Source organism: Schistocerca nitens, chromosome 2, assembly GCF_023898315.1.
Source record: "Schistocerca nitens isolate TAMUIC-IGC-003100 chromosome 2, iqSchNite1.1, whole genome shotgun sequence".
Classification (NCBI taxonomy): domain Eukaryota; kingdom Metazoa; phylum Arthropoda; class Insecta; order Orthoptera; family Acrididae; genus Schistocerca; species Schistocerca nitens.
The window spans coordinates 1,072,931,601-1,072,945,982 of NC_064615.1; the positions used below are offsets into that span (position 1 = coordinate 1,072,931,601).

General features: G+C 42.2%; 1 protein-coding gene and 1 pseudogene across 1 annotated transcript in view; one reads left to right on the forward strand and one right to left on the reverse strand.

The window, feature by feature from the left end:
* The window catches only part of LOC126237465 (dehydrogenase/reductase SDR family member 11-like), a 61,040-nt gene that overhangs the window by 25,531 nt on the left and 21,127 nt on the right, over positions 1 to 14,382 (reverse strand). The window contains exon 3 of the mRNA XM_049947604.1: positions 4,006 to 4,135. Coding sequence (XP_049803561.1) covers positions 4,006 to 4,135 — 130 coding nt within the window. The remainder of the gene's footprint in view (positions 1 to 4,005; positions 4,136 to 14,382) is intronic.
* Positions 9,129 to 9,245, forward strand: LOC126238089 (5S ribosomal RNA; annotated as a pseudogene).

The following is a 14,382-nucleotide window of genomic DNA, read 5'->3' on the forward strand; positions in this document are numbered from 1 at the left end:
TCTGGTTTCTGTACAAATTGTAAATAGCCTTTCGCTCCCTGTATTTTACCCCTGCCACCTTCAGAATTTGAAAGAGAGTATTCCAGTTAACGTTGTCAAAAGCTTTCTCTAAGTCTACAAATGCTAGAAACGTAGGTTTGCCTTTTCTTAATCTTTCTTCTAAGATAAGTCGTAAGGTTAGTATTGCCTCACGTGTTCCAACATTTCTACGGAATCCAAACTGATCTCCCCCGAGGTCCGGCCGGCCGCGGTGGTCTCGCGGTTCTAGGCGCGCAGTCCGGAACCGCGCGACTGCTATGGTCGCAGGTTCGAATCCTGCCTCGGGCATGGCTGTGTGTGATGTCCTTAGGTTAGTTAGGTTTAACTAGTTCTAAGTTCTAGGGGACTGATGACCTAAGATGTTAAGTCCCATAGTGCTCAGAGCCATTTGAACCATTTTTTGAACCCGAGGTCCGCTTCTACCACTTTTTTCCATTCGTCTGTAAATAATTCGCGTTAGTATTTTGCAGCTGTGACTTATTAAACTGATAGTTCGGTAATTTTCACATCTGTCAACACCTGCTTTCTTTGGTATTGGAATTATTATATTCTTCTTGAAGTCTGTGGGTATTTCGCCTGTCTCATACATCTTGCTCACCAGATGGTAGAGTTTTGTCATGACTGGCTCTCCCAAGGCCATCAGTAGTTCTAATGGAATGTTGTCTACTCCCGGGGCCTTGTTTCGACTCAGGTCTTTCAGTGCTCTGTCAAACTCTTCACGCAGTATCTTATCTCCCATTGCATCTTCATCTACATCCTCTTCCATTTCCATAATATTGTCCTCAAGTACATCGCCCTTGTATAAACCCTCTATATACTCCTTCCACCTTTCTGCCTTCCCTTCTTTGCTTAGAACTGGGTTGCCATCTGAGCTCTTGATATTCATACAAGTGGTTTTCTTCTCTCCAAAGATCTCTTTAATTTTCCTGTAGGCAGTATCTATCTTACCCCTAGTGAGACAAGCCTCTACATCCTTACATTTGTCCTCTAGCCATCCCTGCTTAGCCATTTTGCACTTTCTGTCGATCTCATTTTTGAGACGTTTTTATTCCCTTTTGCCTGCTTCATTTACTGCATTTTTATATTTTCTCCTTTCATCAATTAAATTCAATATTTCTTCTGCTACCCAAGGATTTCTATTAGCCCTCGTCTTTTTATCTACTTGATCCTCTGCTGCCTTCACTACTTCATCCCTCAGAGCTACCCATTCTTCTTCTACTGTATTTCTTTCCCCCATTCCTGTAAATTGTTCCCTTATGTTCTCCCTGAAACTCTCTACAACCTGTGGTTCTTTCAGTTTATCCAGGTCCCATCTCCTTAAATTCCCACCTTTTTGCAGTTTCTTCAGTTTCAATCTGCAGTTCATAACCAATAGATTGTGGTCAGAATCCACATCCGCCCCTGGAAATGTCTTACAATTTAAAACCTGGTTCCTAAATCTCTGTCTTACCATTATATAATCTATCTGATACCTATTAGTATCGCCAGGATTCTTCCAGGTATACAACCTTCTTTTATGATTCTTGAACAGAGTGTTAGCTATGATTAAGTTATGCTCTGTGCAAAATTCTACAAGGCGGCTTCCTCTTTCATTTCTTCCCCCCAATCCATATTCACCTACTATGTTTCCTTCTCTCCCTTTTCCTACTGACGAAGTCCAGTCACCCATGACTATTAAATTTTCGTCTCCCTTCACTACCTGAATAATTTCTTTTATCTCGTCATACATTTCATCAATTTCTTCATCATCTGCAGAGCTAGTTGGCATATAAACTTGTACTACTCTAGTAGGCGTGGGCTTTGTGTCTATCTTGGCCACAATAATGCGTTCACTATGCTGTTTGTAGTAGCTAACCCGCACTCCTATTTTTTTATTCATTATTAAACCTACTCCTGCATTACCCCTATTTGATTTGTATTTATAACCCTGTAATCACCTGACCAAAAGTCTTGTTCCTCCTGCCACCGAACTTCACTAATTGCCACTATATCTAACTTTAACCTATCCATTTCCCTTTTTAAATTTTCTAACCTACCTGCCCGATTAAGGGATCTGACATTCCACGCTCCGATCCGTAGAACACCAGTTTTCTTTCTCCTGATAACGACGTCCTTTTGAGTAGTCCCCGCCCGGAGATCCGAATGGGGGACTATTTTACCTCCGGAATATTTTACCCAAGAGGACGCCATCATCATTTAATCATACAGTAAAGCTGCATGTCCTCGGGAAAAATTACGACTGTAGTTTCCCCTTGCTTTCAGCCGTTCGCAGTACCAGCACAGCAAGGCCGTTTTGGTTAATGTTACAAGGCCAGATCACTCAATCATCGAGACTGTTGCCCCTGCAACTACTGAAAAGGCTGCTGCCCCTCTTCAGGAACCACATGTTTGTCTGGCCTCTCAACAGATCCCCTCCGTTGTGGTTGCACCTACGCTATATACATATATATATATGAATGATCAAATTACGCAGAAGAGATCGATAAAATTCCATCGGAATTTCTGAAAGCATCGGTGAAGGTGGCAAGTAAGCGACTATTCAAGTTGGTGTGTGGTATCTATGACATTGGAGGCATTCCAGGCTTTCGAAATAATATCATCAACACAATCTCGCAGATAGTAACAGCAGATATATACGAAAACCGCCGCACAATCAGCTTAACGGCTCATGCATCCAAGCGTCTGACACGAATAATGTTCAGAAGAATGGAAAAGTAAACTGATGGTCTAATAGATGACGATTAGTGTAGCTTTCGGACAGGTAAAGGCACCAGTGAGGCAGTTCTGACGTTGAAATTGTTCACGGAAGTAAAACTAAAGAAAAACATATCTACATACGAACTGTCGACTTCGAAAGTGTGTTCGACAATGTGAAATGGTACAAGATGTTCTAAAATATGGGAAAAATAGGAATAAGGTTCTAAAACATGAGAAAAATAGGAATAAGCTATAAGGAAAGCCGGATGGTGTCCAACATATACAAGAACCAAAAGGGGGAAAATAAGACTGGAAGTTCAAGAATCAAGTGCTCAGATCAGTAAGGGAATAAGACAAGGAGGCAGTCTTTCGCCCCTACTATTGAGTCTAGGCATCGAAGAAACAATGACGGATATAAAAGGAACGTTCTAGAGTGTGATTAAAAATTAGGGCTGGAGGATGTCAGTTATAAGATTCGATGATGACATTGTTATCCCCAGTCAAAGTGAAGAAGAATTTCAGCATACATAGGATGAAATGAATCGTCTAATGAGTACAGACTATGGACTGAGAGTAATCTGAAGGAAGAGGAAAGTAGGCCTAATGAGGACTACCAGAAGTGAGGTTAGTAAGAACCTTACCATCAAAATTGGAGACCACGGTGTAGAGTCCGGAGGTAGGGAATTCTGCCACCCTGTGGCCACAAAAAACGCATAGAAAACGAAGAATGGAGCATGGAGCACTCAGACAGGCACAGGCATAGTAGACATCCTGACCATTTCAGCTAGTATCAAATATAGGCCTCAACATGAAGAAATTTCTGAGACTGCACATCTGGAGCGCCGTCTTGTATGATAATGAATCATCGACTGGGGGAAAACGGGAAAAGAAGAGAATCGAAGCGTTTGAGTAGCTGGTACAGAAGAAGTATTTTGAAAGTTAGGTAGAATGATAAGGAATGAGCAAGGTCTCCGTAAAATCGACAAGAAGAACGAACGGGATGATAGTACAAATGTTAAAACACCAAGGAATAACTTCTACGGTAGTAGAGGGGGCTGTAGATGGTAAAAACTGTAGGGGAAGACGGAGATTACAATACGTCCAACTGGTAATTGATGATGTAGAGTGCAATTGCTACTTGAAACGAGGAGGTTGGCACAAGAGAGAAAGTCGTAGCGGGCCACATTAAACATAATTAAAAGACTGATGACTCAAAAAAAGAAGCAGAGTTATTTTTCGACAGTCGTGTAAACATCGGCGCTCGCTCACCTGCAAATGTGCACAATGAAGCCGTCGTCGACACCTCTCTTGAACATGTCCTGCACGGCCTCCCTGGTACACATGCTGAGCCCCAGCAAGTTCACATCTAGCACCAGTTTCCAGTCCGACGTTGGAGCAGCTGTTGGCAGTGTAATTACTGACATGGAGACCGTGTCAAAAAAATTCTGAAAACAACAACATGCTAACTTATTTACAGTTGAGGGTCGCAGAAGCCTCGGTGGAAATTTTCAGGGCCAACGACGGTAACGTAGGAGTCAGGAGCTAAGCGGATGTTGGTAGCTCTGGTGATGGCGAGACCGAGGGAGTGGGGAAGAGGAGGAACAGTCTTCCGGGAGATGTTGCTGTGTGCGTGAAATCAATTAACACGCATTGCGAGTGATTATCCGGTTCATCTCTTGCACAAGCACCTGTGACTTCTTCCTTTACCGGCACGAACGATTCGTGTTCTGTAATTTTGATGTTGATGACTTGTAAGGGATATGGTATATCCTTCATGCTGGTGTCACTCAACACAAGAAAAAGTCATATTTGTAAGAGACAAACATATAAAAGGACTTAGCCGGCTCCTTTAGCTGTTAGTAAGACAGACAATGAGAAGGTGACCTGACCTTAAAAATACTGCTATTATTCTCTTACCGATCCAAGAAATGTTCGAAGGATATGAACAAGATTCGTTGAATTATTAATTTGATTTACATATAAAACAGTGAGAAGAAGCAAGCCTTTATTATTTGATTGGTTGACATAGATGTACAATAATACACTACTGGCCATTAAAATTGCTACACCAAGAAGAAATGCAGATGATAAACGGGTATTCATTGGACAAATATATTATACTTGAACTGACACGTGATTACATTTTCACGCAATTTGGGTGCATAGATCATCAGACATCAGTACCCAGAACCACCACTTCTGGCCGTAATAACGGCCTCCATAAGCCTGGGCATTGAGTCAAACAGAGCTTGGATGGCGTGTACAGGTACAGCTGCCCATGCAGCTTCAACAATATACCACAGTTCCTCAAGAGGAGTGACTGGCGTATTGTGATGAGCCAGTTGCTTGCCACAATTGACTAGACGTTTTCAGTTGGTGAGAGATCTGAGTAATCGATTTTGTGATCTTTGGCATGCACCACTATGTGAACATAACTAAAACAGAACTTGTTACAGTGCGCAACAAAAGAAAGACAAATTTTCTTGTAATTCGACATATCGGACAACAGATGTTTAAATAATGTACCACATTGCCTGTTGCTATTACTGTTTCTTTCCCCTTTCATCTCTTTTTTTTTATTTGCCCATATTTATCCTTGTGTATGCAAAACGTGATCTTGTTCCGTCCTTCCTTTTGTTGACTGCTATTCTTATGAATTATCTTGACTGCTTAAACAAAAACTACAATAGTTATATAGATGCTCTTCTTTTCCAGTTACTATTCACTGTTATCATTAGGTTTTTGTATTGACAGTTGTTCGTCCATAAGCTAGTTTAGCATACAACAAAGATCTTAATTTATAATTGTTGGTTGGGTTGTTTTGGGGGAAGAGACCAAACTGCGAGGTCATCGGTCTCATCGGTTTAGGGAAGGACGGGCAACGAGGTCGATCGTGCCCTTTCAAAGGAACCATCACGGCATTTGCCTGGAGCGATGTAGGGAAATCGCGGGAAACCTAAATCAGGGTGGCCGGACGCGGGATTGATCTGTGGTCCTCCCGAATGCAAGTCCAGTGTGCTAACCACTGCGCCACCTCGCTCGGTTTTATAGTCGTCCTCTTTAACCAAGGAAGCCAAAACCTTGCTTAAAATAACTAATACCTGCATCTTACGCTCTCAAACAAAAATATAAGAAAATCTCCCCAGCAACATTATATTTGTGCCCACACCTACACCTGACGTTGAACTCATTTGATACGACACTACAACACTACACTCTCTTCGCACATCGATCCTGATGTATTCTTTTGTGTGGATATTAGTTATCTAACTCAAACTTCATCTCGCACTCTAGACCCTCATTTGGTGAAAACAAAAAAAAAAAAAAAAACCTTTAACTAGAATGCAAATCTTTCCATCAGCTACGGACAATCAAAATAATTTTAAAAATCCAGATATCCATAACTATGTTGTACGCAGAGACTTCCTCACGTTGCCACAAGATTCCAATAAAATTGCATCATTCTCCTTTGCTCTTCACTCACATTTATGGTTCTTCACTGCATTCGTGAGATCACTCATTCTTTTTAGTCGTTATGTACTCATTATATAACATCATGCCTGCATACCATCTGTTCATCTTACATCTGCCTTTATTAATTATCTTCTCACATATATCCACTGATAGCAATTTCAACAAGTCTCGTACTCTGATTTTCATTAAACGATACTCTTATTTATAGGACAGAAATACAGCTGCAACAGACAGTTTAATATCGACAATAATTCAAGATCTCCTACTCTTATCAAGTGTACGATTTACAACGAACACATGATAGCTTTAACAGACCCTAGTACCGGTAACCTTACATATATGAAACTAAATAAAACCGCCGTTTTACAAGACAAATCGAAAATTTACATACTGAAATTAGCTGCTGCTTCCAGTCAGAAATAAAATTTACGTTGTCCCATCGTCATCTTATTATTTATTCGAGGAAACCCTTTATGATAGTGATGTGCTGAACCATACACAATTTTCCCATCTTGATGCTCTCAACTGTGACTCATACAAATTTCCCCGTATGCTCAATATGGCACATGACTTCAAAGCCTGGGTTACTTTTTAAAATGTTTTCAAACACCTCTTTAAATTTTTTTGGGAATACCTCCGGCAATGAGTCGTTCACTAGAACAACTTTATTCATTAACGGAATAGATTCATTCAGCGCCAGATCTTGAGTTTCAAGATTTTTAATACTTGCAGGTATATGCGAAAATGAGTGGTAATCACAGCAATGTCTTTTTTAATACCGGAATCATTAAAAGCTTCCTTGCACTGGAAAACTGCCAAAGCCTGTGCACTATCGAAGTCGTTTACTACCCCTCTAATGGCCTCGAAATGTTCATTGTAAAACAACACAGCTTCGACCCACGTACCCCAAGGTGTTACCACTGGTTCGGGAGGTAAAAGCACATTTGGTAGTTTTTCTTTGTCGGTCTTGATGCGAGCAGGAGCCTTTAGAAACAGTTTCTTTGTGGACGAAATCAATTTATTTACATTCACAAACGTGGAAAGTACTTCTTCAGCAAGGCGATGTATTCCATGAGCAAAGAACGTCACATGAATCAAATTGGGATAAAATACTCGGAGGGCTTTTCCTGCTTTGATCATATAGGGAGCACGATCTGAAATAAACGCCCTTTCACCTCCAGAACATTCTGGGAATATTTTATAATACTCTCATTCACAAATCTGGCGATCGTAGAATGATATACTTTTCAAGTTCTTTGCACGCCGCTAGCTAGGAAGAAGAATTCTCTTCTTTTAAAGCACCAACAATTAAATTTGCGACGTAACGGCTCAAGTGTCTGTCGTTTTGTCAACTGAAATCCAGATAATGCTGTCCTTGAGTTCACTGCGTATTTCTTCCAGAACATTTACGTATGTAATTTTTACGCAATGTTGATTCATCTGGTATATTTTAATTCAAGCGATATTTACGCAGGAAGCCTTTGAGGATAGGTTTTGTAAGTTTATGAAGAGGAATATTACTTGCAATGAATGTTTCACATCGATCCATGTTAAATCGACTTTTTGGATACCTTCTGACAAATCCCTGCTACTGCAACTCGCTGTTGTCAGAAGTTGTTATGGTCCTTTCTTCTGCATTCCTGCGCTATGAAGACTTGTGTAAACATGCTGGTCCATTTGCAACATTTTTTCCCACGAAGCGTTTTTCTCGCAAACTCGATAATATAAAACAATTCCGTCATACGCAAATGTTCCAGGGTGGCCAGCTATCCACGAAATGACGTTTTCTTCAGGCGGCATGGCGCACAACACGTTACATTCTACAAGTCGTAAACACGTTCAACTGTGTACAAGTAAGTAGAAAGCTGAATTGAAACGATGGACGTGCGACTAAAACCTTACGTATTTTAATTTAATTTTTGCCGACGCGTTCGGTATGAGGGCGGAGGGGAATGACAGGGGGCGCGAGCCCAGGAACCTTGTCTGTCTGCCTGTTCCTGTTCCTCTTCTATGATGATTTCACCAGGCAGCGGTCTCTCGGTTAGCGATTGCACGCAGTTCTAGGTCGCGGTCAATCTGTGAGACATCCGAACTAGATCGGAGTAGAGACAGCTCGTCTAAATTTTTAAAATATTGTAAACATAGCTCGAAAATATGCATCGTCACTAGATTTTAGTTACAATATGCAATAACGGGTGAAAAGGAGCCAAATATGCAAATGCATATGCAACATGCAAATGCATGTAATTTGGTCTCTAAACATCAAATTATTCGGTGATGTATTTACTCATTGTCTTGGCATGTTATAGCCTGAAATGTCACAAAATGATACACTGCTCAGCTAGCACTGTAGGTTATACAGATGCTTTACCTTCATCATGTAGGCAGTTGTGCGAACACATAAATTGCTGCGTTTGCTGCATGCATCACCTTAGCCCCCGATCTGGCGCCAATGAGCGGGCACACTGCGTACTTTGCACACACATATAAGGAAAAGCTGTCTGTAAGATACCAAGGTAAGCATGTTTGAGCAGAATCACAGTTTAATCTTAGTTTAGTTAAACAACGGAAAATTAACTTACAAGAGTTAAATCACTGTTTAATCAAACAGAATTTGTATTTAATCACACAGCAATAAAAGAATCTTCCATTGCATCACTCTGTCGCCACACTGTTACCACACAGTAATGACCCACACGGAGCATTAAACAGCGCAGTTGCATCAGATCCACGCCAGATAGTTATTCCATTACTAATTACCTTGTAGGCAACTACTTCATTAAGAGGTTGTGATGTTACCTCACAATCTGGGTTATTTTCTTCTGTGGATTCTAAATTTTGTCTCACCTGGCATGGTGGTTATTTTATATTAGTACAACTGACTTGGATGAATAAGAACACTGCTTATAACTGCATTAGGCAACGGCCTTGCTGCAGTGGATACACCGGTTCCCGTGAGATCACCGAAGTTAAGCGCTGTTGGGCGTGGCCGGCACTTGGATGGGTGACCTTCCAGCCGCCATGCGCTGTTGCCATTTTTCGGGGTGGACTTAGCCTCATGATGCCAATTGAGGAGCTACTCAACCGAATAGTAGCGGCTTCGGTCAAGAATACCATCATAACGACCGGGAGAGCAGTGTGCTGACCCCACACCCCTCCTATCCGCATCCTCTACTGAGGATGACACGATGGTGGGATTGGCCCGATGGGCCACTCGTGGCCTGAAGACGGAGTGCTTATCACTGCATTAGCTGAAGCAATTGTGAAGAGATAGAAACTGGCTCGCAATTGTAAAACAATAATGGAATGATACAAAACAAGGTTTTTTTGGTTGGCGCACTTTATACATAAGCGTGCCTGCTCCAGGGTTAACAGTCTGATAATAATGTCATATTTTCCATAAATTATTCAGAACAAGTTCCCTGAGAGCACAGGGCACCCTCAACTAACGTTTCCTGCTGTTTGGCAGAGTATGCTATAATGTCATTATTTTATACTGCAAAAGTACCTTACCTCTCCCTTTTTTCAAATCAGCTTCTCGCTACAGCGATTAGCAGAACTCACATAAGTGAAATAATTTGTTATGGCAAGTACTCACACCCTAATCCTCACTACAAAGCACTGAGCTAGAATGTAGAGCATATTGCTCTAAAGCAGTGGGGCTGATTGATCCTCTCACCAGCATGAAATACAGACAGCAAATGATGGCAGTCATACAATCGGATCATAAAAGTTAAACTTGGTCAAAGGGCACAGGGCTGAGCTTGAGCGCCATAGGCTGAGACATAAGTGCGCTGGGGCCCATAAGCGATTGGTAGACGCAAGGATGACGTCTTATAACACGACTGGCTCACCTCCCCTGCCCAGCCTCTTCTCTCCCTCCTCCTTCCCCTCCCCAGGAGTGACAGACGTCACAGGTCGCCAGTGACCTTGAATACTGTTGAAGTGTTCTGTGTTCCCTTTCTCTCCTTGACACTCTACTCTCGGCTAAGAGTGGTACAGTGTCGAGCTGCTTTAGGAAATCTAGGAACACACAGCTGCCTACCTGTTGCCTTCTTTGTTTACAAGATATAGTGCATGCTCCCTTTCAAACGAGTGGTTTTTTATTTATAAATCTCTGCTGAGTCTTAGAGAGAAACTTTTAGTCCTCTGGTAGCTTACTATTTTTTTTTACCTTATCATGTGCCTTACGATCCGGCAACAGTCGGAAGTTAGCGATATTTCATCTATAATTCTGTGCATCCAATCTATTAAACTACTGGACATTAATATTGCTACACCACGTAGATAACGTGCTGCAGACGCGAAATTTAACCGACGGGAAGAAGATGCTGTGATATGCAAATGATTAGCTTTTCAGAGCATTCACACAAGGTTGGCGCCGGTGGCGACACCTACAACGTGCTGACGTGAGGAAAGTTTCCGACCGATTTCTCATACACAAACAGCAATTGACCGGCGTTGCCTGGTGAAACGTTGTTGTGATGCCTCGTGTAAGGAGGAGAAATGCATATCATCAGGTTTCCGACATTGATAAAGATCGGATTGTAGCCTATCGCGATTGCGGTTTATGGTATCGCGACATTGCTGCTCGCGTTGGTCGAGATCCAATGATTGTTAGCAGAATGTGGAATCGTTGGGTTCAGGAGGGTAATACGGAACGCCGTGCTGGATCCCAACGGCCTCGTATCACTAGCAGTCGAGATGACAAGCATCTTATCCGCATGGCTGTAATGGATCGTGCAGCCACGTCTCGATCCCTGAGTCAACAGATGGGGACGTTTGCAAGACAACAACCATCTGCACGAACAGTTTGATTGCAGCAGCATGGACTATCAGCTCGGAGACCATGGCTGCAGTTACCCTTGACGCTGCATCACAGGCAGGATCGCCTGCGATGGTGTACTCAACGACGAACCTGGGTGCACGAATGGCAAAACGTCATTGTGTTACGACCCGTGGCACTACCCTTCATTCGATCCCTGCGAAACCCTTCATTTCAGCAGGATAATGCACGACCGCATGTTGCAGGTCCTGTACGGGCCTTTCTGGATACAAAAAAGTTCGACTGCTGCCCTGGCCAGCACATTCTCCAGATCTCTGACCAATTGAAAACGTGTGGTCAATTGTGGCCGAGGAACTGGCTCGTCACAATACGCCAGTCAGTACTCTAGATGAACTGTGGTATTGTGTTGAAGCTGCATGGGCAGCTGTACCTGTACACGCCATCCAAGCTCTATTTGACTCAATGCCCAGTCGTAACAAGGCCGTTATTACGGCCAGAGGTGGTTGTTCTGGGTACTGATTTCTCAGAATCTATGCACCCAAAGTGCGTGAAAATGTAATCACATGTCAGTTCTAGTATAATATATTTGTCCAATGAATACCCATTTATCATGTGCATTTCTTATTGGTGTAGCAATTTTAATGGCCAGTAGTGTACCAATTTTGCGAAAAGGAGTGAACTGCGCTATTTTCCAGTCAAACGGAACTGTTCACTGCGCGAACGATTGTCCATGAATATGAGCTAGGAAAGGAGTCAATTACGTGGTGTACTCAGTGTAACCTCTAACTGGAATTTCGGCAGAGCCTGGTGCCTTGTTCGCTTTAAGTTTTAGATTCGTGCATAAGTTCATAGCGTTTTTGTTCTGCATATCAGTATTTCGGTTGCTATGGACTTTATCAACTGTTATTTTTTATTTGAGTTAGCATATTATCATTTCATCATCTGAAGATAGTGAGTGGGACTGTGGACGTTAGAAAATGGAGTACCAAGTGGAGCAGTCGGAACATTTCCGACATATTCTTCTGTTTGAGTTCAGTAGAGGAATGACTGCAGCGGAGGCAGCCAGAGACGTTGCTCAGTGTGTGGTGATAATGCCATTTGACAAAGCGCCACAAGAGAATGGTTTTCTCGTTGCGAGGAGTATTTTTTTGACATCAGTGGAAGGCTTTGGGGGTTTCGTAAAGAGCGTTTAAACGCACAATGATACCCGTCAGTGTACTCTTGGACTGGCAAATGTGATGAACTGTGACCATTCTACGATCGTGCGATATTTGTATGCAGCGGGCAAGGTTCAGAAATCAGGCGATTCGCTCTAAGCCAAAATCACAAAAAAGGCTGATGACCATCGTGTCTCTGCTTGCTCGTCATCAATTGGCTCGTGAACAACACCGAGCACTCCTATCCCCTATAATTTCTGGTGACGAGAAATAGTGTCTTTATTCTAATAAGGGAACCTCCCCATCGCACCCCCCTCAGATTTAGTTATAAATTGACACAGTGGATAGGCCTTGAAAAACTGAACACAGATCAATCGAGAAAACAGGAAGAAGTTGTGTGGAACTATGAAAAAATAAGCAAAATATATAAACTGAGTAGTCCATGTGCAAGCTAGGCAACATAAAGGATAATGATATCTGGTGAGCGCCGTGGTCTCGTGGTTAGAGTGAGCAACTGCGGAACGAAAGGTCCTCCCTCGAGTGAAAATTTTACTTTTTTTATTTTCGCAAAGTTACGATCTGTCTGTTCATTCATTGACGTCTCTGTTCACTGTAATAAGTTTAATGTCTGTGTTTTGCGACCGCACAGCAAAACCGTGCGATTAGTAGACGAAAGGACGTGCCTCTCCAATAGGAATAGAAAATATTTGATCGCAAGGTCATAGGTCAACCGATTCCTCCACAGGAAAACACGTCTGATATATTCTTTACGACACTGGTGACGGCATGTGCGTCACATGACAGGAATATGTTGTCGATCCACCTAACTTGCACACTTGGCGAATGGGTAAAAAGATTCTTCTACCTTGCCCGATTTAGGTTTTCTTGTGGATGTGATAATCACTCCAAAAAAAGTGATGAAAACATAAGAGTTTGTCACATAAACTGCATCAAATGAATGCAACAGTTTCAGAGTCGCACAGTTTTCCCTGTGCTCTGTCAAAACATATGTTTTTTACGTTTTCAAATGTTTCCGTGCGTAGACCATCAAATTCTGTATATGTCCAAGCAAATCTGAACATGTCCTGGAATTTTGGAGAGCGAAGTTGATTATGTGTGAGTGCCTGAACTTTGATAATTATCTGAAAATAAAAAATTAAAATTTTCACCCGAGAGAAGATTTGAACCAAGGACCTGTCGTTCCACAGCTGCTCAGGCTAACCACGGGACCACGGCGCTCGTAAGCTAACACTTTCCTCGATGTTGCCTACCTTGCGCATGGACTACTCAGTTTGTATATTTTGCTTATTTTTTTCATAGTTCCACACAACTACGTCCTGTTTTCTCGATTGATCTGTGTTCAGTTTTTCAAGGCCTATCCCTGTGCCAACTTATAACTAAATCTGAGGGGGGTGCGATGGGGAGGTTCCCTTGTAAGATGTGGAAAAGAAAGGAATGTTTGAGTTCAAACAAAGCATCTCCCCGCAGAAACACCTGCACGTATCCACCAACGATAACGTTGTGCATGTGGTGGAACAGTGACGGTGTGGTGTACTACTAATTGCTTCCCCGAAATGTAGCCATCACTGGTGTCATTTACCGTCAACAACTGAGACGTATTGCAGACAGAGTCCAAGAACAACGACCAGGAAGACTGCGTGAAGTGATGCTACTCCACCATAACGCCTGCCCGCATTCTGCAATTTCGATCTCTAACAACCTTCAAGGAACTTCCTTTCTGGACGAAAATGCGCTCCGAACATGGTTTGACGAGTTCTTCGCCTCAAAACCACATCATTTTTACAGTCGAAAAATCCAAAAGTAACCCCAGTGTTTGGAAATTGCTGTAAATAGTGAAGGAGAATATATCATTGTCGACTACAGTCTCAGTCATGCATATGTGTTGTAAGTACTTCCAGCATTGCAGCACGTCAGCAATCGTAAGTATCGAAATAATTATGAAAAATCCGCCTCGATTGCACAAACTACAGGGTGTTTCAAAAATGACCGGTATATTTGAAACGGCAATAAAAACTAAACGAGCAGCGATAGAAATACACCGTTTGTTGCAATATGCTTGGGACAACAGCACATTTTCAGGCAGACAAACTTTCGAAATTACAGTAGTTACAATTTTCAACAACAGATGGCGCTGCGGTCTGGGAAACTCTATAGTACGATATTTTCCACATATCCACCATGCGTAGCAATAATATGGCGTAGTCTCTG